Raw genomic sequence first — 24,038 nt, forward strand, 5'->3', positions numbered from 1 at the left:
CCTGTACTAATAGCATTTTGCTTGGACACAAAATATAAAAATACTTAAAATGTCTTCAAAAATAAAAGAAATCATTAGCTTCTCTAATCTTATTTTTGCAAATATAGAATACTAATAGCAATAGTAATTATAATTGTTTAACTGTTTACAAATGACTTTAAGTAATGAATTTTTATTGTATTTCAAAATCTATTTCTAGGTATACAATTTAGTAAGGGTGATTATTAAAGTAGTCCATCCATAAAAACTAAAAATGTGAAAATTACCATTGCATATGTCAAATAATCATTGTCAAAATTAGTATCTTTACATAGTGATTATAAAATTTATCTGTCAAATTTTAATGGTAATGATGTTATAAACTTTAATTGTAAACTCATGGCTTATGTTAATGTATATAATTGTGATTCCAGTATAAAGATATTTTGTGTGAGATTCATCATGATCCATAATGCTGAATAATTATTTTATTAGATTCAAAATCTGTTATTATGCTTGATAATTATAAATTTAATATACAATAAGCTTCTGTAAAAATAAAATTTTAACTAAACCTTTCCATTCTTGAACCTATTTCAGACAATATTATCTATTAACAGATCAAGAATGTTGAAACTTTCATGATCTGGTTTGAAATCAGTGGTACATTATAGCTTCATGGGGCCCAGGCAAATTTGAATTAAAGGGCTCCATATACAGTGTAGACATTTTTCTTCAGGGGAATGTTTTGGGGAAATATTTTCTTATAAAAGATTGGTCCGGGATCCTATTGGTGGGGCCCCTAGGCAATTGCCCATAGGATAACGTGCCACTGTGAAATATTACTGTATAAATGCTTCAAGAAGCATAAATGGCAACAATAAAAAACATAATTTCTCGAATCATTAATTTTTTCTTATAATATACTGGATCATTTATATCATTTTTTTCAATTTTATAATACCTCAAACATTTATAAACGACTTTAGCAAGAAATTACAATTTAAACAACTTATTTAACTCCAAAACTATAATCTAATTGAGTCAATCTGCACTGATATCAGATTTCAGTATATTTATAAGAATCAATGTTAAGAAAAAGATCAAGGTACTACAATACGTAATAAACGATTCTATTATGTAATTCTTTAGTTGTATTTATGTAAAGGAGGATTTATAAACACGTTTACCAATTTACGAAACGCTCTAAACAAACATAAATATGCGACTTTTCGCCACCTACTTCTTTTCGATTATAAAATATTCAATTTTATAATTACATTAAACTTAATTAAAATTATTAATTTTTATCAAAATAAATAAGTAAATTATTTAGCCCCAATATTATTTGGATTTTCTGTTTCACTTTTCACCTCCAAAAATTAAGAATTATTTTTATGTCGTCATTTGTTTAGCCCAACGAGCTAGAATATCTATATATATAAAAATGAATGTATGTGTTTGTGTGGGTCTGTCCTTCATGCATTACCACACCGTTTATCCGATTGCCGTGAAACTTTGGGAAGTTGTTTAATATACTCCCGCGAAGGTTTCTGGCATAGTACGATTGCCATGAAACTTTGGAAGGTTTTTAATACACTACGGCATAGTATCCTACGATAGATGGCGCGCGTGTATACGCGAGCATTTTACTCTGTGTTCGATGGATTTCAAATTGTGAAGACCATTTCCCCCCTCCAAAAAATATCTCTATATATGCATTTGTTATTTACGATATTTGTAATAATTTTTGTTTAATCACTTTATTTCAACTTTTTTTTTGCTAATTATGTATTCGCTCGAACTTCGTTAAAACCTTAACTGTACCCCGAACAACAACCGAAGTTGTAGGAAGAAATTCGCGTATTTTACCGATCTAGGTATCCCCCCTTTTCCAAATTTTAATATCGACTCAAAATAATTTAAAAAGACAAATTACAATAAAACGGTTTATTATCCAACTATCAGAAATTTCACAACATGCCAAGGAAGAGAGGAAGGAGCAATTAAATAATCTAAATTATAAACGATTAAAAAATATACTGTATATAAAAATGGGGAATATCGCACTTCTGACAATCCGCCGGGGATATCGTGCGCAACCTGTCGATTTTTTTTTTTTTTTTTGCTTGTACGATTCATTCGGAATCATATACACATCCAAAATCCAATAGAGGTAGGTCACTTGCGTTACTCCTATCCAAGTCTCCCTAGTCGCTAACTGTAACTGATTTAGAACCAGCATGCACTGCACATTATTCTTCTCATTGCAAGATGATATACGCATGTGTCAGGAACTTCTGTTCGAACAAACCTCACCTGCCGTCCGGGTCGGCGATTTTAAAAAGGTGGCAACACTAGCACGGAATTTTTCATTACTTATTCTGTGACGAAACTGAATTTTAGTCTTTTAAATTGAGATACCTAAATAAGGGAGGGTGAAATTTTCCTCCGCCCCGGGCGGCCGACACCCACGCTACGCTACTGTGTACTGTACATGTAACGTATATTGATTGTCAGGCACACGATTGACTCGTTACGCTGAAAGATAGACCGACAGTTATGGGCCACTTGTATAGGGAGAAGGTGGTATTATGGAACTCTGTAGGTATTACGGAACCCCTCTATTTCAAACAGATAATAAAGGCGAACTGTAGCGGATTGTGGCTGAACTGCACTAGGCAGATATCCATAGCAAGGGGAAAACCCGTTTCACTTCAGTTAAACAGTTGTTTGTAGTGAATTAGCATATTTGTTTTTCGAAATTCTAATTCTAAAGTTTTGAATGCTAAGTAAATTTAATTATTTCTAAAATATAAATTGTGTAGTTGTAAGTTCATGGTGCATGTATTCCGTTCCAGAAACTTAGGGGTACATTTTAATCTGTGTGATGTTCACGTTTTTTTAAAGTTTGGTCTTGACAGACATAAGTTAATTCAAGATGGCGATGCGTGAAATACGGACCCCATTGGTGCTTTTAATTAATATGGAACCCGTCTAACTTTTGTAAAAGTATGTGGTAGATGAATGAAAAAATAGAAGGAAAATAAAAAAAGTAAAAATAGTTACCTAACACTATAGGAGCATTATATTTGTGACTTTTGTAAATGATTAGCTTCTTCATTGTACATTTCTTTATTATTATTATTAAATAATTTTTGCGATAAAATACATGGGAGTAAATAATTTTGTAATTATTTAACATTCTTTGTACTTTCCTATTTGTTTTTGGATACACTAAAGCATTTTTTAAAAACATATATTAAGTTCCATATTACCACCCGGTTTTCCCTAAGCCTACTTTCTGACTTTTTGTATGTTGTATGCCTTCAAAAACCATACTTATAGTTACATTAGCGAAAAATCCAATTAGGAACATCAGTAGTTTAATAGTTACCAGTACTTTTCGCACAAAAAATGTGGGTGTAGTCATGATACCTTGTTTACAATTCACTATAATGAAAATGGGGAAAAATAATACCATCTTCTCCTCTACTATTTACAGCAAACCGCTAATATTTCAGAACATTTTCATAAATGTTTAAACTATAAAATGTGTCGTTGCAGGTCTGTTCTGGGAACAGTGAGAAATGATTACAAAACTGCATTTATGTACTATTTATATTTATGATTACAGCAGTTACAGTAACATGGACTGTTTGTTTGTTTTGTTTGGTTATGGCAACGCAACACTTGGGCAATCTGCCTAGGGGGATGCCTTCCGGGAGGTCTTTTTAAGGGAAACTGGCCACTATTTAGGCGTTACAGACGTGGAGAAAACCCGGAAAACTCCACGTGGCAAGCTCGTTCGAGCGAGGCGCAAACCCTCGACCGAACTCCCAGTGTTCAGGGAACGAAGACCGTTGGCCACTGGTGGGCCAAACATGGACTGAGATAAGTGTCCATGTTAAATTATACACGTCACTCATAATAACAATATTGAATATGTAAAAAAATAAAATCGTTTGTTATTTGCAAATAATATGTTCAATATTCAGACTGTTACGAATAGATAATTAAGGTAAGTTTAAATATTATGTTTAATTGTTCGTTATCTTCCTCTTAATTGAGCTGCAATTTGAAAAAAAAAAAAAAAATGTAGATCTATAAATTTTTACTGTCGTCCGTACGTCTGTCCTTCTTAATCTCGAAAACAGGGTTAGATAGATAAAACCCGAGAGCAGATGTGGAAACCTTTGAGGTCGGAGCCTCCGTTTGTAAACTTCCGATGCAAGACGGAAGTTTTCAATTCAAAACTTCTCCCGGAAACCAGTTAATAGATGACCTGCATCACTGTATTTTTAAAGGAAAAGTATGATGTACAAGGTCAAGCCACTACTAATTTAAAGTGGAAAGCATATATTTTAAATTAAATTAAAAATATGATTAAAATTGCAGCCCGGCATTGTGACGATGTCAAAATAAATAATTGCTGACTTTAATATTGACTTTTTTGTGATTTAGAAATGTTTTATTTATTGACATTTGACAATCATTACATAATAAATAATTACTTTTAATTAATGTTAAATTTTATTGGCGTAAAAGCTCGATAGGATTTATTAATAGACTAATTGAGAAGGAAAAATCGGCCTCATTCTCGTTTCAAAGCAATTGTGGATTTGATTTATAAACTCTGTTTATAACCTGTTTATAAACGCAGTTGAGTGTATTGAACACTAGCAAACTAGGCAATATCGAAGCAAATTCGTACGATCATCGCCCGTTTGATGGCCATCGATTGCCCAACATCGTTTACGGTCCTCGTTGTTGCTTACAATCTATAAGGCAACTGGTCCGGATCAAACGTGTGTATCTGGTTCCCACCTGTCTGTTGTGGGGACATGTCGGAGCACACCATTTGATCGGGGTCAGTGGCTAAAGCCTCTGACGGCTTATTTTTGCAGCTACGGGCACCACCCAAGGCCCTTGTTTAGGTAACCGACGGTGGTGCTTAGCGGGATCATTGATCCCTCAAACTTTAAAATCATTTTAGAAAGTAAACTACCGAGTTTGTAGAAGGGTAGACGAAATGTTCATTGATTCTGTGGAACTACGTCACGAGGGATATCAGAAGTGGTAAATTTGCTCGACGTGACCATAAAAATTGCCTCTGACGTCACGTCAAAAACGACGGAATTGCCTAGTTTGCGGCGGCCTTTAGATTCCTTGCACACCACAAAGGAAAAGAATTGTGCTAAACCAAGCCGGAAGGTGACAGTGCTGTCTCTTTTCAGCTCCAATGGGAGGAGTTTCGTGTATTAGTTTATATAGTATTTGGTATTTCCAGTAGGGTCAGACCTAATGACGATTTTATTCGTTATAACATTTATACTTTTATATATATATATAAAACTCATCTCTACTCTCAAAATTAAGTGTGTGACATTTTATAGTACCTGTAATTAAAAATATAAAAAGTTTTTATAACAAAATCTCATAACAGATGGTGCCACACACAATTTTGTTATGTAATTAAAATTATTGAAGTTATTTTATAAATAAGATTTCAATAGCCAGGAAAGTTATGCAACTCGTTGCTGGATTTTTTTATTTTTACAGCATAATATTACATTACAAGCGTCCATTTTGCTATTATTTCAATACTAGATTCTGTTTTTAAGAACGAATTATAAATCTTTATAATTTCAGCAGCTCTAAAAAACCTCTCCAATTATTATTTCAAATATGATAGGAGTGTTAGAATTGATGTATTTCCTGATAAAAACATTAAAAAATTTGATTTACATTATTACATAATTTATTTGCAAAAATTCATATGTAAATACTAAGTACACTCAAAAAAAAATATAAAGTGCAGTAATTCCGTCTTTATTAGCAATATTAACTTCAATTGTATACTGAAGCAGATACTGTTCAACACCGTATTGGCCAGTTTTGAGCGCTTTGTGAATCACTGTATTTTCTCCTGTCTTTCACATTAACATCTACATCTGCTTGAATCAGTACTGTAAATGTAAAGCTTTTTCATGATAACCCTCAATGGCTTTCATTAGTGAAGTTTTCCTATTGATATCCTGATCATTTACATTAGGATCTCTTTCCAACAGGATTTCAATTGAGAGGTTGAGGCAGACGTTTTAAACGTGTAAACGTATAGGACAGACGTTCGGTGCCGCTTTCCCGTAAACCTAGAAGTTTGACGATGGTGTTTGGAATGTCGAGCGTGATTCCACCGACTATCCAAACACCATTGTCAAACTTTTAGGCTTACGGGAAAGCGGCGCCGAACGTCCGACCTACACGTTTACACGTTTAAAACGTCTGCCTCAACCTCTCTAATAACTACAATATTTCCTTTTGCTGCTGCCAAATGTAATGGAGTTTGATTTTCATCGTCTTTGCTCTCCAATGGTATTGACTTCAAACAATTCTTAACATCGCTCTCCTTATTCAACTAACACTCACGACACAACTTGGTGAAAGTTTTTTCTACTTTTTGATGTCTACAGTATAACCAGCATAAGATTCTGGTACAGGATTTTGCTACCATAATTTTTATTTAATGGTTTATATCACTGAAAACTTTTGAGAAGCTTCTTCAGATCATTATGCTTTATTCTTATCCAAAATCAATATTAATTACTTTTATAATTATTTCTTTTTTTAACTAAAAAAAGGAAGTTTTTTAAATTGTCCCTTTTTCTTCGAGAGAAGTTTGTACCACTAATTGTAATTCAAATGATTTTCATTCCCATTAGTTTCCTTTCCCCCTCTTTTTTTCTCTTTATGCCCTTGGACACTAAGAGGGCCTGTTAATCATATCCATTGCCTGGAGGCAATGGATATGATTAAAACAGTTTCAATGTAGATTTATGGATGTTGGTGATGACAGAGTGGTGAGAGACGGGCTCGACATATCCATCCATGAAAAATATAATGAAATACGTAATGATTTTGGATTGCGATAGATAACTAATAATGTAATTGAAGAAACTAAAGAAAGATTTCAAAATATTTTCATAATTTAGTGGATAATATTTGGAATAACCTAGCCATATCAAAAAACAAACGTTTCCGCATGTGAGTACCAGGTTAACCCAGGGATGAGCAACGTTTTTCTACGGGTGCGTTTACCTCTAAATACCGGAAGTGATGTCATTAGCATGTGTATTCGTACTTACATGTCCAGTTAGAAAGTAAACGCGAACTCTAACAAGAAATATGGCGGTTTGCTACAAACAGGGCCGGATCATCGCATGACAAATGAGACAAATGTCTAGGGCCCGGTCAAACTGTCTATTTTGAAAAGATTTGTAATAAGATAGTTTACTTTTCTGTTGAACAACTTTATAATACTGGCAAAACTGATAAAATATGATATTATTTAAATATTAACCAAAAAGATTAAATTAAACAAGTAAAACGGCAAAACCGTATTTGGGACACAACTATATCTCGGAGACACTACTAAGCGGAATCACTTTGACGCTCAAAGCGGATCTCGTTTTCATTCTCCAATCTTCTTTGGTATCGCTGCTTTTGGGCGCGATCGTTCAAACTTCGCCGGCCACGACCACGAGGTCGTCCACAATGCATTTTTGATGAAATTAACCTATCCAATTTCAAATTTCTCTCCGTTGCAACCCGTCGGCCCGGGTTGAATTTTTGTCGATGCCTAACGAAAATTTCCCGTTTTTGAAAAAAATAATCGTGACTATTGTATCGTCCGAAATTATGTTTTTATTTTACACAAACAATATACAGTTTAACCCGATTATGACGTCATCGGATGTAACGATAACCCTAATATAACGTCAAATTTTTATAGGTTCCATGATTTTACTATACTAGATAATGTTAAAAACCTACTTGTAACGACATAAAACCCTGTTTTAATGTCATATTTAAAGCACTCCCAAATTTACAAAATTAAATTATCCAAATTTTATTCAACAAAGAAAATACTATGTGTTCAGTCCTAGGGTCTCAGTCCAGTTCCTAGAACGACTGTGGGTGGTACTCTCACCACCTGACTTCGGTTTGCCTGTTTGTTAGAGAGAGTCGTCATTTTGTATTTTACTTTGACTCGGTCTCGGTCCTTTGAGTAGCTACCTACAAGTCTGGTTTTTTTTTATGCGCGCGTGATTTGGGCACTTAATATTCTGTGCCATATTGCAACTCCTGACATGTACTCCTTCATACCTCTAAGCTAGTAACACAGCAGGCAGTGCGATTTTATAAACAAGACACAGTCTTGTTGATAATTAATATTTTAAGGTAATATTTTTTTTTGTATAACTTTTGTTAGACATTTAATAAAATAAATTTAAATTTTTAAAATTTATAAACAAACTGTTCAAACTTTTCTAGAAAAACTAAAATTTATTGTTGTGTATTAAATATTTTTTATTAATAAAAATTTAAGATTTGTTTTAGTTTTTTCACATTATTTAGCTTTGTTTTATTTATTGTTTTATATTTTTGTGTGCTTTATTTCTTGTGAGAGAGGGGGCACGGTAAGAAGAAAATGTCTAGGGCCCCAAAGTGGGTTAATCCGGCCCTGGTAGTATGTGTAATTACATATTTATTCATAAAAATGAGTATTGTAGCATTTAACTCCATAATATATTAAAATACCATTAATTCGAATGCAATTGTCAACACTTAGTGATTAATGCTATAAATATTAAATGTATTGTCTCGTACAGAGCCGTAACTAGGGTATGGCCAATGTGGCCCTTGCCATAGGCGCCGATTTAATAAGGCACCACGAGACGGTTTCGGAATAATATGTATTCGAAATTAATAACAAAAAAAATTATATTTATATTTATATAGTATTTAAATGCCATTAGATAATTTTTTAGAATAAAATTATTTTTTTAAGTCATTTTTATTCTTGGCCATAGGCGTCGAAAATCCTAGTTACGGCTCTGGTCTTATATATTATTTATCAGTAACTATTTTTGAAATTAATTTAAACAGTGTTAGTATAGATTTAAAATGTAATTTAACTTCATTAAGTTCAGAATTTTATACAATTACAGACAATAGACAATACAGTTTTGTACAGTAGAGTGGAAACTTCCGGATTCCAGCAATTCATTAATTCGTTTAGACACTCCTTTCTCAATTAATTCTGATTAACAACATTTACTGTGTTTATAAAAGACATAACTTGAATAGCAATGATCTAATAGAATATAGAATATATTAAGTTATAAATATTAAAATATAGATATCGTCTTTATACGAACCATCTGAGATCTTTAGTGGATGCCATACTTTCTTACAACTAAGTAAATACAAACATTACTATTTTCATTCTTAGAAATAAAAAAAAAATCATATTTTCTTTCAGTAAATATAAAACTAATTTTCTTATCAAAGAGTTATAGAAATTTATCTTTAAGGTTAAAGAAAATTTTAGTGCATTTGATCAAAAATAACTCGATTTTATCTTAAACATTAAGAATTATGTAAATTTAATGAAAAAAAAAATTTATTGCTAAGTCAAAATTTTCGCAGTAAATAGATGCAATCATCTAATGGATAATAATGAGTATAATTAATTTTATTTACAGTATATCAGCTGAAAACTTAGACAGAAAAATTAAAATTTTGCTGATTTCGTTCATTATTTCAGTTGTTCTTGTTAACTGAGAAGCCAACATTCAGTAGTTTAATTGGTGTACTGACGTTTTTGTATGTATAAAATATTTTTCTTTTAATATGCTTAACATGATTTTAGCAATGGTAATATATTTCAAAAATACTTAAGAAAACCTTCCATGCATTAAGTATTTTTTACTGTTTTTATATATTAATACAGTAATTTAATTATATAAAACTTAATTATGTTTATTTTATATGTGATAAAGATATACATTTAAAAAGTACCAAAATAAATCAACAAAATAACATTATTATTAATGGATAAAAATATAATTTTTTTTTTTTTAAAAAAAGCTAAGCAAAATATTGAGTAGAACAAACGAGAGCATTATCTTCATTATTGTAAAACGTGAGATCAATTATTTTTCTACTTCTTTTACTTCTGGAGATCGTTCAAAAAACATAAAATCCTTCAAAGATAAAATAATTATATTAATATTATTATATTTTTTATCATAAAGTTTGTTCATTTTTATAAATTAAACTTACGATTAAGAAACAAGCACCCAAAACAACAGCTTTTATAGTAACATCGAGATCTTTAGGAAAAGAAATGCCAAACACGTCAGCATTTGTAAAAGCTTCTTTGGCTAAATTTGACCATTTTTTTGATATTTTACCTACATTATTTCCTTCTACGTCATATACCTATATATATATATTTTTTTTTAAATATTAAAAAAACGAATCGTGAAATTCTATGTATAGAATAAATGGGGGTGAAATGGATCAGTTTCAGCAAAATCACTTATTGTAAAAAGAACTATAACAGAAAATTAAATGAATTGCACTGTAAAAAATTATCACAACTAGCGATTGAAAGACCATAATTCGCAAACACCTAAGTTTATTGGGAGTGATGATATAGACATTTCAATGTATTATCTAACAATCCATTTTACACCAATGTAGGAGTGAAATGAATCATTTCAATTTCCATATGGAGTAAAAATGGGTAGTATACTTTTTAATTATAATAATGAAACTAATCATAAACAAACTCAATACATTAAAATATTAGGGGCAGTCAAATGAAAACGAGACAGGTGGGAAAAAAGTAAGTAAACTGTTTATTAATTCAAAAGTAATTGCCATAACTGTTGATACATTTATCCCACTGTGAGACAAGATGGTCAATGCCTTCATAGAAGAACGTTTGCGGTTGCTACAGAACCATGATTGTACCCAAGCGTGCACCTTTTCGTCCAAAGCAAATTGACGGCCACGAGTGTCTTTCTTCGGGGCTCCAAAAATATGGAAATTGCATGGGGAGAAATCCGGACTGTATGGAGGATGTGTATGGACTACGCCGCAGAAGTGCCCAGCAAAACTTCTGCAGCGTAGTCAAAACAACCTTGTTAACATGTGGGTGGGCATTATCCTGCAACAGAATGATGCTGTCTGTCAACATTCCCGGGTGTTTGGATTTGACGGCACGCTTCAATTTTTGCAAAGTTTCTATGTACCGCTGTGCGTTAATTGTGGCGCCATGTTCCAGAAAGTAAACAAGCAGCGGACCTCCATAGTGATGTTGGACGCACACACGACTCGACAACCTCACTTCGAGCATGTCTAACAGACAAATGGCACAGGCGGTGAACGTTTACACTGTTCCTTCCTGATTCCCAATAGAGGGCACTTCTATATACACACCTACCTGCATTACCAACTTCCATGCCACACTTGTTATATAGTCTGTCTCGTTTTCATTTGACTGCCCCTAATAGTTTAAATTAGAACAATTCAAGAGCATTTTTGCATGATGGGTATAAAAAAAGTCTCACAAAGCAGAAGGAAACAAAAATGAAAATAAGAGCCCCGTTCCTTACCTTCTAAATGGCCGTAGGGTTCTGCTTCCTCTGAACTAGCCTCTAAAATGTCACGTTTGTTTTATTATTGGAATTTTTCGGAAATTTCTTGAATCTGTTTAGCCTTATGGGAAACCAAGACCCCGGTCCCTATCTAGTTACTCTTACTGACTGCCTGACCAGCTCGGATTTTGGGTTAAGTCTTGCTCCTTTGGATATAATTTGAGACCTTGTACTAAAGCCATATTAGACTAACTCTATTCTTGCTTTAAAAAACTGTTTTAATGCATTTACAGTGTAAAATTACATGTTAAAATAAAAAGATCATGATAGCAGATGGTCATTATTTCTATTATAGTATTCATACAGTTTCTGTAGATAAAATTTCATAAATTCTAATTACCCATTTTACCTCGCCCAATGCAGTACAAAAAAGCATTTTTAAAATTACAACCTTTAAAAAAATTGTAAAAGGCATTTTTAGTTATTGACTACCTGCACATTAGACCTACCACAGCATAACATCGTCAAAAACCCAATCTACTTTTGCTTAATAACAGGTCTGTATTTTTACTTGCAATCATAAGCGTAATATTTCACTTTATTGCTAGTGCCGATAAAAAAACTTATGAAGTATTACGTGTTGTCGTTGCTCATGCACAGACACACACACACACACACACACACACACAAATTTTCTATGAAACCGGAAGCGAGTTTCGCCAAGTATTTTCTTTCTTATCTTCTAGAAACTTCAACTGAGCAGAGGCACGTAGGGACAAAACAAAAATTTAAAAAAATCTCTTTAAAATATGATGCTAAAAGCTTAGCTTGATCCATTTCACTTCAAGTTACTGTAATCTTGATGCTCACCTTAAAATTTACATCGCAACAACAATTACAGCATTTACAATTGCAACAGGGACCAAGTATACTTAATATTTTCTCTCCTTCATGATTTTGTATGGAAAACTTTGTCCTCATTATGCTCCAATCTTGTTTTATTAAGCCAATTTTTGTTCCTGGTGGAGCCATAACTTCCAATTCCTAAAATAACATTATAAACGAATTAATTTTATTATTTAAATTTTCTTAGAATGAAAAGAAATAATTGTTTACTTGAAGAAAACATGGGCACCAACAAGTCATGCAACGTAATGGACGACTAAGAGATATAATTTCATTGGCAGAACTATTTAAAAGTTTCATTTCGAATGGACGAATTGGTCCACATAAATTTCGAGTCAAACAATCCGTCTCTGAAAAATATTTAATAAAATATTTTATATTGACATAAACCTTGTGAGAAATTAAAGTTTAAATTATTTAAAATAATTTATATAAATAGGCCTATATAATTTTATAAATCAAATATTTCTTTAAGCATTTAATTTATAGAAATTTTACAATTAAATTCCAGAATATGTTCAGTCACCTTCAACAGCATAATAAACAATTTGTCCTAATTCATTCTTTATTGAGTATTTATTTGCCGTTTCGAATCCAGTCAAGGCTGATAAATAAATAAATGAAATTATTTAAACTGTATTTATATTTTATAATTATTTAAAAGGATTTATTATAATATCTTAACCTTCTAAAAGTTGAACTTCCTGTTCTACGAAAAGTTTATCGAGTGTACACAGATATTCCAATCCAGGAGGACAATCAATAGGTGATGTAGGTGCAGGCATCCATTCTCCCACAACGCCTTTATTAAAAATAGTAGTAAAAGGAAGAAAGATAAGTCTTCCTACTTTGTTCAGTTTAATTCTTTTTATAAAATATTTAAAATAATTAAAAATTTACCTTTGACTATTTCCTCATTACTAACGTCATCATCAGCAAACGGAATCTCCTCATTTTCTGGAGGAGTTAATGGAATCGAAACTCCATTTTTGCTAGAATTATTTAATGCATTTTTCTGTTTTTCAGACATGATCCTTAACGAAAGTTGCAATTTCCTTATTTAAAAATTAATTCACTTCATTATATAACTGATTAATTTTAATATTCGGATTAAAATACTACACAAATTATAATATGCGCTTGATAATTTTTATATATTATCAAGTGAAAATTAATTTAATTATTTATGCAATTATATATGTATATATAAAAAAATAATTTAATTATTTTTAAGCGTGGAAACATTAGTAAACCAAGATTTTCCTCATATTAATCTGACTTGCATGATAAAGAAAACACAATTTTTTCAGGTTTTTAATAATATTAAAGTGTAATAATCATTTCTTAATAATTAATTTAATGTATATTTGTTTAAAATTTATTAAAAATTTAAAATTATTCACTTGAAATAGCTTCGTTCAATACAAATTAATTGTCTCAAAAATTGACAATCCCTTAATCAAATAGGAAAAGAAATTAAAATATTCTGTTTGTAAACACTATATCGAGGGTGACTCATGTCTTAGCTTGTATAAAATGCAAGCTGCGTTTGAATCAGTATTTAGCTATGTTCAACAGATGGTTCCTTCATAAAGTAAGTAGAGAAGGTCGTTTAATCGCATTAAAGCACAGCATATAACGTAAAAAAATCTAGAAATTATTTTTGATCAACGTGTCATTTAATATGTTTACTTTATTATATTTAGTACTCGATAAATATAAGAATATTATGTAATTAGAAATAATTCAAATTCATTTGGTAATTCTATATTTTGACCTTGTTAATTCTGGTAGCAGAAAAAACGATTTGAAATTCAAAACTTAAACAAAATGGCGAAGGCGACTGGTACTTAATTGATGTGGGTGGAAGAAAATTATGAAAGCAGTTTATATAAAGTACATAATTTAAATAGTAACAAATTACATCGATAAATATCTCACTTACTTTTGCATGTTTAAATTTTTATTTTATGCATTTATCTATTAAAGAAATCAATTAAAACACACACAACTCTAATTAAACATTAATGCCACAATGCATTAATGCTATTGTTATTATTATTATCTTGAGAAAAGTTATAAAAATTATGCTTTTATATAAATTCTACAACATTAGTCTATAAATAAATGCATTTAAATTTATTTAAGTTTAATGGACTCTATCTCTTAACTGCAAACGATAACAATAAGAAATCAGTAAAAATAAATATTATATTTTTGGTTTAATGATAAAAAAAATGAAAAATTCGAATAATTTAAATATAAATTTACAGTTTCATTATATTATGCAGAATTAAAGTTCTAAGTACTTACCCAGTGCTACTTTTTACCTACATTGAATGAATATGTTCACTTTCAACGGGATGCTCTCAATGTCATTTTACAAATGATATTGTCTAGCCAATCAGCACTAGTTTCTGCTTATTACGTGTTATTAAAAGGATGATATGTTTTCATACTAAGTATTTCTTTCAGACTGAATGAATCGCAAAAAATTGTAAAATCGTTCGAACTTCGTTATTTTTCACGACTTTTAAATTTCAGAATTAAAATACATATAATATATATATAGGCCTATACATTAACATAATTAATATATAATTAAAATTGAGCGTGATTAAATTTATTATTTTTTATTTAATATTTTGTAGTAATTAATACTCCGTTCATTTATTAATTTAATATCTTCCGTTATCTCTCAAGTATACTGTCCTTTCATATTCTCTGTTAATAATAACCTGCATTTTCTACTAAATTTATTTAAAATGTTATGTAAGTTGTAAAAAGAAAAATTAGCTTTAAACTTCTTGATATCATAGCTTAGTAATGTAATTTATTTCGTTCTTATTTTTCTTTTGCTTATTTTCAAGGTCTTTCTGAAGTTAGAAGCAACTCAGGCTTATTATCACAATTAAAAAACTTATATAGAATACACATTTTATCGTAAAATAATGTAGAATAATGATACTGTATCATGTTATAGATCGCTATAATTATATAAAAATAAATTCATGCAATTAAACATTACATAACAGATCATTAATCGATAATATCTTAAACATATTTAGGTACGAAGTCATTACGATGATGTCGTGTTTTCATTGTATCTCAAAACCTTTTGCTTATGTTGCTAAATTTTGTGGTTTAGAACTATTTGAAGAATATAAAGAAAGTAATTGGAAGAGTTCTTTCTGGAAATTTTATGGAAATTTATGCCTTTACGGAATGTTTATCAGTATGCTAATGGATAGTGTATTGTTGCTTCTTCCTATGGATCTGATAAATCAGTTAACTTTTGGAACTCTAAATATTTATAATGATGGTATAACGCACAGATTATGTGAGGATTTATCTTTTTTCTTAAATGTTAGCTGGTGTTTATTAATATATAATAGTAAGAGATATAAAAAAATGATGCGAAAATTTATTCAATTGTGGAAAATTACTAAGTCTGTAATTTACGAGAAACAATTGGAAATTGATCTTCAGTATTGGCAGAATTACATTTTTGGTAGAATCTGTGTGATTACATTTATAGTTTCGATTTTAAATATTTTACTAGTTTTTTCACAAAAAATGGTCTCTTTATTTTACGGTACAAAAACACATGTAATGATAGTTTTTTCCCTCTTAGTTATTTTCTTAGTAAGACTTGCCTTTAGTGTAATCGTATTATCGATGTCATTAGGCTTTTTTATTTATATCTGTATGGCCATCAGATTAAAGTTTAAATATCTTCATGAAGAATTAATGGAATTTAAAAAGGATAAGATAAAAATTAAAAATGGCTTAAAACTGTTACAAATCAGGCATTATTTTTTAACTGAAATGGTTTTAATAGTCGATAATTGTTTTTCCAGCTTAATTTTTGCTACTATTGGTTGTTCGATTTCTTATATATGTACGTCAGCTTATCCAATTCTTTTTATCAAAACTGATATTTATATTAACGTAATGCTTTTTAGTTGGACAATATTTGGACTTCTTAGTTTAATAATTACATCACTAATTGCATCATTTATAATTGATGAGGTAAAGTTTATTTTTAATATGATATTAATGTTTATCTTAATGATTTCCAGAAGTTTACTATTTAGATACTTTAAGTAATAATACATCCGTATTCTTTTTAATACAGGCTCATAATCCTTATAAAACAATAATTCAACTAAATTCAAAGGAATTATCTCACGATTTGAAGTTAAAAGTAGGTTTGTATGGAAACATTTTAAAATAGTTCCTTGTATAACTTATAATTAACTGCAATTTTTTTTAGTTACAAATATTTTTGAAACGATTGAGTGGGCCAAAAATTGGTATCAGCTGTTTGGATATATATGTTATTAACAGAGGAAGTGTCTTTAATGTAATTATAATTTTATTAATTTAAAATATAACTTTTTAAATTTAAAAATAATTTTATTAATTAACACGATTTTATTTTCAGATTCTAAATTCACTAATCACTTATTTTCTTATTTTAATTCAAGTACAACAAATGAAAATAACAAATGCAAAAGACAGAAAGTAAATTAATCGAAATATTAATATTTTATATTTATTGTTCAATGTTTAAATATTTTTTTAATATTACAAATATCTGTGTTCTTAATATTCATTATATGTAAATAAATACAAAAAATTGAAACCTTAGATTAAAATAATAAAAAAATTTTATTTTATTCTACTTCAATGTCCCATTTCTTGTGCACAAGTTTAAATCTTCATTATTTCAACCTTTATTTTTAAATATTATTGTATATATATTATTTCCCTCTTCTTTGACTTTTTACCGTATTTTCAAAAAACATAAAATCCTAAAAAATAATAAAAAATGAATTTATAAATTTTATATTTACAAGAAAATATTGTTATAATATTAAAATGTTTATTATTATTATTAAATTTTCAGTTTTTTTTTATAATAACATTTCAAAAATCTGTGCGAAAACTCAAACAGATCAAAATATAAAATTGATTTGGATATGTAAGAAATTTTTAATAAATTTTCTTATTGTACATATAATGTATATATATATATATATTAGACTTTTTGCCCTGTGAGTACCAAGAAGACCGTTTTTTCAGCCCATCGTGGGTTGGACAAGACTCATAATGGAGCGGGCAGCCGCGGCCATGTATATCCGGAACAGACACCAATAAAAAATTCCTAGCGTTTTCCAGATTTGGAGGATACCAGTTTCATTGCCTATTCACGCCCGTTTTTTGCCGTTTTTTGTTGCAAGCATTAGTTATAACACAACATGAATGGTGTGTCATAGAAATTTTAAGAATATATCAATACATATACATTATGTAACTAAAACCCAAGTTATTAGCCAAACTTAAGTTTAAACTGCTGGAATAGGCCTTATCCCATAAGCTTCAAAGAAGGTGAACAAAATCATGCTTTCTCCCACACAGACACTAACATCTATACATACAGAAAAAACACCGAATTTTTTGCAATTCTTGACGTTTCAAGTCTCCCTGTGTTCAAAAATGTAAAAATTTTGACGGGTATTTTTGACCATACTTTCCCTCTGTTAGATATGACAGAGCCGGGAAAGTAAAGGTTTGATAAATTTGTTTCTATATAAAGCTGATATCTGGTGGCCAGAGGCTGAATGAACTGTGGTCAAAACCATAACTCAACTTCTGGTATAATATAGTAAATACAGTTCGTCATATTTTTTACTTTATTCTATATACATAATTTGACTTATTAGTGATTTTGTGATTTTTCTAAACTGAGTAAATTGATGATAATCTATAGGAATCACTCTTATTTCTTCTGAGATCGGGAAATAGGAGATATTTTCAATTGAAACAGCTATTTCACAGACCAGGCAGAAGTGAGATTCATAAATGCCTATTAGATTATTAAATTTAATAATTAATATATAACAACATAAGCTATAGAGTTCTTACTATTAAAAAAACGCTGGCTATCAGAACAGCTTTCATCTCCGGAGACGTAGAAATCGGAAAGCTTATACCAAAATTATCTGTATCTTTAAATAGATCTGGATTAACTTCTGTCCAGTGTTTAGTAATTTTTCCAACATGTGTAATTCCATCTTTATCCAGAAGCTAAAGAAATCCAGAATTATAATAATTAAAACTAATGAAAGGAATTATTAAAATATATTCTTACATGAAATACAGCATCGCCACACAGTGAACATGTACAAAAAGGGCCTTTGACCGTCAATTCGCATGTCCCCTCTGGATCTGTTATCCGATATTTTGGAGTACAGAAATTCCAATCTTCCGTTATTCTGCCTATAATGGTTCCCACTGGAGCTTCTACCTCTATAATCTAGCAAATATTAATTATTTTAAATTCTCTTTGTTTATTACTTTACAGTAATACAAACAACTAGTTAACCTGGCTGTTCCAAGGGAAACACCAGCAGTTACATCGACATGGCCGATGTACATGTATCACTTCTTGTCCACTACTGTCTATTATTTTAAGATGAAATTCTCTACAAGTTCCTAAACATTGTCTTTTGAATGGAGTAGCCGCTAAAATAATAAATTAAAAATATTCATAATAAATTAGTTATATTTATACCAGGGGTGTCCAACCCGCGGCCCAAGGCAAGTTCCAATGCGGCCCAATAAACGTGTAAACAAAACCGACAAATGTTTTAATTTTTATTATTATTTATTTATTTCAACGGCATAAACTCAAAAAAAAAGTTTCACAAAGCCGTAAACCTTTATTCATATTTTATTTTTGAGTGGAAAGAAAATATTTTCAAATATTTGGAGATGTGTGAATGCGGAAGGATTACTAAATAAAGCTGGAGTTGTGACTCAAAGGATTATAGACCCAAATTTGGGAAAGGGTGGGAAAGATGAGAAAGGACAAAAGATATAGTAGTGAGAAACGTTAAATAGATCTTCTGTTAAGCAAATATGGACCCGTAATTTTTCAACCTTTTTCACTTCTTTATCTTTTGTCCTTTGCCTCTTTTTCCCCGCACTTGGGTCTATAATCCTTTGATTCACAACTCCAGCTTTATTTAGTATTTCTTCCAACGTTGCAAGATTTGGCTACATTGGGCCAAATGTGGCTACTTTTTTTTGCTTGACATAAAAAATATCATTTGGCGCTTTGGCTACTTTTTCGGCTACATATTATTTATAATTATATTAATTGAATAAAAATGCACTTTAAAATGGTGTTTCGTCGCTTTTTATTAATTAGAGACCCAAATAAAACAAATATTTGTGTTTTTCAAATAAATTTTCTTTAGTCTCTTTTATAATAAATGAATTTATCTATTTCTAAGTAAAAATTGAAAGTGTCTGTAGAAGTAATTTTTTAAAATATCCTTTTTTCTTGATAAAGTTTTAATACTTATTATTATAATCTAGACATGTTAGTTTTTAAATATACTTATATATTGGGCCACAAGTATATATTATATATACTTGTGGCCCAAAACTCCTTGACTTCTTCCAATGTGGCCCAGAGAAACAAAAAGGTTGGACACCCCTGATTTATACAGAAGAAATATTAAATAAATATTTACTTTCCGCAGCTGCATATATGAGTTCTCCAAATCTATTTTTTACTATATATCTGTAATTTCCCTCTATGCCAGACATTACTGTAACAAAAAAATGGCTTAGTTTGTATTAAAAGAAACTAATAAATTAACTATTGAGTTTAAATATATGATAATTTACTATCTAATACTTCTTCTTGTCTGTCTAATATCAGTTCATCGAGTGATATCAAGTACTGTAAACCAGGAGGGCATTGCATAGTCGTTGAAGGTAGTGGCATCCATTGAACAGCACTATCTGCATTTAAAAAATAAATAATTGTGCTTTTATATTCCGTAACCGAAATATTTTATGTCAGAAGAGTTCTAAAATGATTAAAAATGGATATTACATTAAGTTCTGGCTAAATTGTTATCTTTTAAGCTAGCACCAAAGTAATTTTTGAGTTGATATGAATCGAGGAGCTGAGTGGAAAAATGGCATATCCCACATTAGGAATTTTCAAGAAAAAGAAGGATTTGTGTTTCAATTCACTAGCATTTTAATGTACAGCGTTTTATTAATGTGATTTACTGTATAACCTGTAGGGCATGTAACTGAACCGTGAAAATTTGATAGAAGATGGATTGATGATTCACAAATTCAAATTTGTTACTAACTCATTTCTTGTAGTTTTATGGGATATGCCGTTTATCCACTCAGCCCTTCAATTATTACACAAAAGTATTTGTTTAGAGCTAAGCAAATAAACACACAGACTTATACGTTATTTCATGTAATATATACATTCTGCAGTTTAAAAAATACTCAAAATAGCCTAATTTTTATCCAACAATTTTTATTTCATACATCAAATATTATGAGTAAATAATTAGACAAGTAGTCTACGAAATGTTATGTAAAATCAGAATTTGAGTGAAACAAAATAATTGTTAAATGATTTCTGTATATGATAAGTTTATTGCAAATAGGCCAGAAAAAAAAAAAAAAAAAAAAAAAAAAAAAATAGAACCTACCAGATACGTCTTGGTTATCCGAGATATCATCAATTGATTTTATACTGTCACGATGTCGAGGTTGTTGATTAATCGGCTGTGACTGATTACCTGTACTTCCGGGCAAAGGATCTGCCCACATGAATTTAGAAATTAATATTCTCGTTCTGAAACAAATATATTATGAAAATATAATTGTTGTTTAATTTTTTAAAAATATTTCCTACACCCTGATTTAATAGATTATAGATTAAAATAAAAATAAATTAGAAAAATTCAATCAATCACACGAATAATTCATTCGAAGTTATTCATATAATACTGTATTTGTTTAACTTACAAAAAGAAAAAAAAATAGTTTTTAGCAATCAATAGCATGAAGAAAACTTTTCAAACATAATTAATAATTCTGAATAATGTCAATTTGTTCTTGCTTTTTAACAAATATCTGAAAATAACACATATATTTTTTTTAATTAACAGCGCTTAAGGAATGTTTCTACCTAGAAAAATTTAAATTCATCAAAGAAACTCAAATAAAATTTAACTTACTTGAAAAACTAATTTATAGTTCCTTTTGAAATTAACATGTTGCCGATATTTTATCATTATTCTTATTTTCTAAACATTTTGCTTTTGTTTCTTCAAGATATCGACATCGATCAGTATCAGTGATTATGACATCATCAATCTGTTTGTTCGGTTTCTATGGGAACTCCATGCCATGTAGTATGTATTTGCACAGAATAACAAATTAATATAGTAATGAAATAATAAATTAATATTTTAACGATTATTAATACGGCTTATTTTATTAAAATTACGGTAATCTTATTATCTTGCTTACTTTACTGTATTTTACCATATAGTTTTAATGACCTTTCATTTTTCTTCTATTCGATTATTGAAAAATAAGCTTAAGATATTGAAAACTTTTAAATTCTTTTAAATATTTGAATAAAGATAGTGTTTATTTTCACAATTTTATTTTAAAAATAAAGGTTGTTTATTCTCTTTTAATAATAGTTGATCATTTTTATTTCATTGAGTAGCTCTTCGTTTATCTAGAATCGATAAAACAAAATATAATCAATATTTCCCATAAAACATTAGAAAAAATAATAAAAATATTTTAAAATTAATTAATTGCTAAGTTAGTAATTTCAAAAAATACTATTTTTAACTAAAAAATAATGTTCTCTAAATATATGTTGTTTATTACGATTGATTATGTTTAGTGGTTCTATATCAGGGGTGTCCAACCTTTTTGTTCCTCTGGGCCATATTGGAAGAAGTCATAGAGTTTTGGGCTAAAAGTATATATAATATATTTGTTTCGCAATCCTTAAATATACTTGTATATTTAAGGATTAACATGTATAGATTATAGTAATAAGTATTAAAACTTTATCACAAAAAAGAATATTTTAAAAAATTACTTCTACAGACCCTTTCAATTTTTACTTAGAAATAAATAAATTCATTTATTATAAAGGAGACAAACAAAAATTTATTTGAAAAACACAAATATCTGTTTTATTTGGGTCGCTAATTAATAAAAAAACAACAAAATACCATTTTAAAGAGCATTTTTATTCGACTAATATATTTATAAATAATATGTATCCCATAAAGTAGCCAATGTAGCTAAGTAGGCGGAGGCTCTTAACGCCTCGGCATCCAGTATTGTATTTTATGGATAATTCAATAAATAAAATCGAATGTTCTTTCTGGTGGCTATCAAGGCTTACTTTTGATTTTTTTTAAGNGATTTGCACAACACTTGAATAAATGTAAATACCCTGCACTGAGGTGATGTACGTAATAAACAAAGGAGCAAGCCGAATCCCAACGGGAGCTCTGTACTTCATATATACTAATAATATATTCTAATAATGCTAATATATTATAAAAATAGCAGATTGTCATTGGCAACGGCAAAAGAGTAAAAACGTCATTCGCACTTGTTCGCAGAAAGTTTGTTCTTCGAATCACGTAACGGCCTAACAGAAAGTCCATTGTTCGCAGCGTCCATTATTCGAGGCATACGTTATACGAGACACCACTGTATAATATATTTGTAACCCAATCCTTAAATATACAAGTATATTTAAGGATTAACTTGTCTAGATTATAGTAATAAGTATTAAAACTTTATCACAAAAAAGAATATTTTAAAAAATTACTTCTACAGACCCTTTCAATTTTTACTTAGAAATAAATAAATTCATTTATTATAAAGGAGACAAACAAAAATTTATTTGAAAAACACAAATATCTGTTTTATTTGGGTCGCTAATTAATAAAAAAACAACAAAATACCATTTTAAAGAGCATTTTTATTCGACTAATATATTTATAAATAATATGTATCCCATAAAGTAGCCAATGTAGCTAAGTAGGCGGAGGCTCTTAACGCCTCGGCATCCAGTATTGTATTTTATGGATAATTCAATAAATAAAATCGAATGTTCTTTCTGGTGGCTATCAAGGCTTACTTTTGATTTTTTTTAAGTTTTAATGAATAATAAATTATAGAATATTGGGAAACCCTAAACACTAGATAGATAAAATTCTTATAGTAACTCTGTAATATAAAATATATTGTTTTGAAAAATAAATCATATTCATATAAAATATTTAACTTACTTTTAATAATTTGAAATATTTGAAAATTAAGAATGTGCAGTACATATTCACAAAATTTTTAATGATAAAAATTGACAAATTATAATTTAAACGATTTTATTAATAATTACTTGAAATTGTGTACATTTATTATATATTTTAAAATAATATTAAAGTATTATAATTGGTTTTCTTTGAAAACTATTACGATAATTTGTTAAACGCACTAAAAACAAAGTACAGTATTAAATTACAGCTGTGAATATCTACAGTATGAATGAATGAGGGGGAAAACAAATTTTATAATTATAAGATTATTTTTACTCTATATTTTAATATTTTAAACCAAATTTTAAAAATATCATGTATAAATAATTTGAACTGTAAAATAAAACGTTTTCTCAGAAGTGTGGTGTAGACTGTTTTATATGCCACATTGTATCAAATCATAAAGACTAATTGATAGTTATTTTTAATATAAAAGATAGTAACTTAAGTAATATATATATATATATATATATAATTTCAACTAAAAGACCAACTCGAAACTATTATA

General features: G+C 29.4%; 2 protein-coding genes across 4 annotated transcripts; both read right to left on the bottom strand.

Annotated features, from left to right (window-relative positions):
* Window positions 1–9,891: 9,891 nt before the first annotated feature.
* LOC111639645 (phospholipid scramblase 1-like) lies at window positions 9,892–14,720 on the bottom strand. The gene is made up of 8 exons (XM_023385548.1): window positions 14,649–14,720; window positions 13,236–13,390; window positions 13,021–13,137; window positions 12,862–12,939; window positions 12,546–12,685; window positions 12,300–12,473; window positions 10,108–10,266; window positions 9,892–10,028 (listed from the first exon to the last, which is right to left on the bottom strand). Exons 2-8 carry the CDS (start codon window positions 13,363–13,365, stop codon window positions 9,978–9,980), a joined length of 849 nt encoding a protein of 282 aa, XP_023241316.1. The 5' UTR covers window positions 13,366–13,390; window positions 14,649–14,720; the 3' UTR covers window positions 9,892–9,977.
* Window positions 14,721–17,018: 2,298 nt separating this feature from the next.
* LOC111639643 (phospholipid scramblase 1-like) lies at window positions 17,019–21,802 on the bottom strand. 3 transcript variants are annotated; one of them, XM_023385545.1, is made up of 9 exons: window positions 21,702–21,761; window positions 21,407–21,560; window positions 20,876–21,021; window positions 20,040–20,156; window positions 19,883–19,960; window positions 18,727–18,866; window positions 18,493–18,657; window positions 18,267–18,428; window positions 17,019–17,152 (listed from the first exon to the last, which is right to left on the bottom strand). In XM_023385545.1, exons 3-9 carry the CDS (start codon window positions 20,994–20,996, stop codon window positions 17,102–17,104), a joined length of 834 nt encoding a protein of 277 aa, XP_023241313.1. In that variant the 5' UTR covers window positions 20,997–21,021; window positions 21,407–21,560; window positions 21,702–21,761; the 3' UTR covers window positions 17,019–17,101. The 3 variants fall into 3 exon arrangements, with proteins under 3 accessions (XP_023241313.1, XP_023241312.1, XP_023241314.1); XM_023385544.1 differs by having other exon boundaries at window positions 21,407–21,802; XM_023385546.1 differs by lacking the exons at window positions 21,407–21,560; window positions 21,702–21,761 and adding an exon at window positions 21,202–21,251.
* Between the last annotated feature and the right edge of the window lie 2,236 nt (window positions 21,803–24,038).

This window comes from Centruroides sculpturatus, unplaced genomic scaffold (genome assembly GCF_000671375.1).
Source record: "Centruroides sculpturatus isolate CEXI.00-Female unplaced genomic scaffold, Cexi_2.0 scaffold1179, whole genome shotgun sequence".
In the NCBI taxonomy this organism is placed as follows: Eukaryota; Metazoa; Arthropoda; class Arachnida; order Scorpiones; family Buthidae; genus Centruroides; species Centruroides sculpturatus.

What these genes read in the sequence shown, in the direction of transcription:
- LOC111639645 (XM_023385548.1), bottom strand. Translation starts at nt 13,365, where the DNA reads ATGTCTGAAAAACAGAAAAATGCATTAAATAATTCTAGCAAAAATGGA. An exon ending in GGAAGTTCAACTTTTAGAAG is followed by an intron (nt 12,940 to 13,020) that starts GTTAAGATATTA and finishes TTTATTTATCAG; the next exon opens with CCTTGACTGGATTCGAAACG. An exon ending in TGGGTGCTTGTTTCTTAATC is followed by an intron (nt 10,029 to 10,107) that starts GTAAGTTTAATT and finishes TTATCTTTGAAG; the next exon opens with GATTTTATGTTTTTTGAACG.
- LOC111639643 (XM_023385544.1), bottom strand. Translation starts at nt 20,996, where the DNA reads ATGTGGGCAGATCCTTTGCCCGGAAGTACAGGTAATCAGTCACAGCCG. An exon ending in ACAAGAAGAAGTATTAGATA is followed by an intron (nt 19,961 to 20,039) that starts GTAAATTATCAT and finishes TTTTTGTTACAG; the next exon opens with TAATGTCTGGCATAGAGGGA. An exon ending in GTTTCCCTTGGAACAGCCAG is followed by an intron (nt 18,658 to 18,726) that starts GTTAACTAGTTG and finishes AATATTTGCTAG; the next exon opens with ATTATAGAGGTAGAAGCTCC.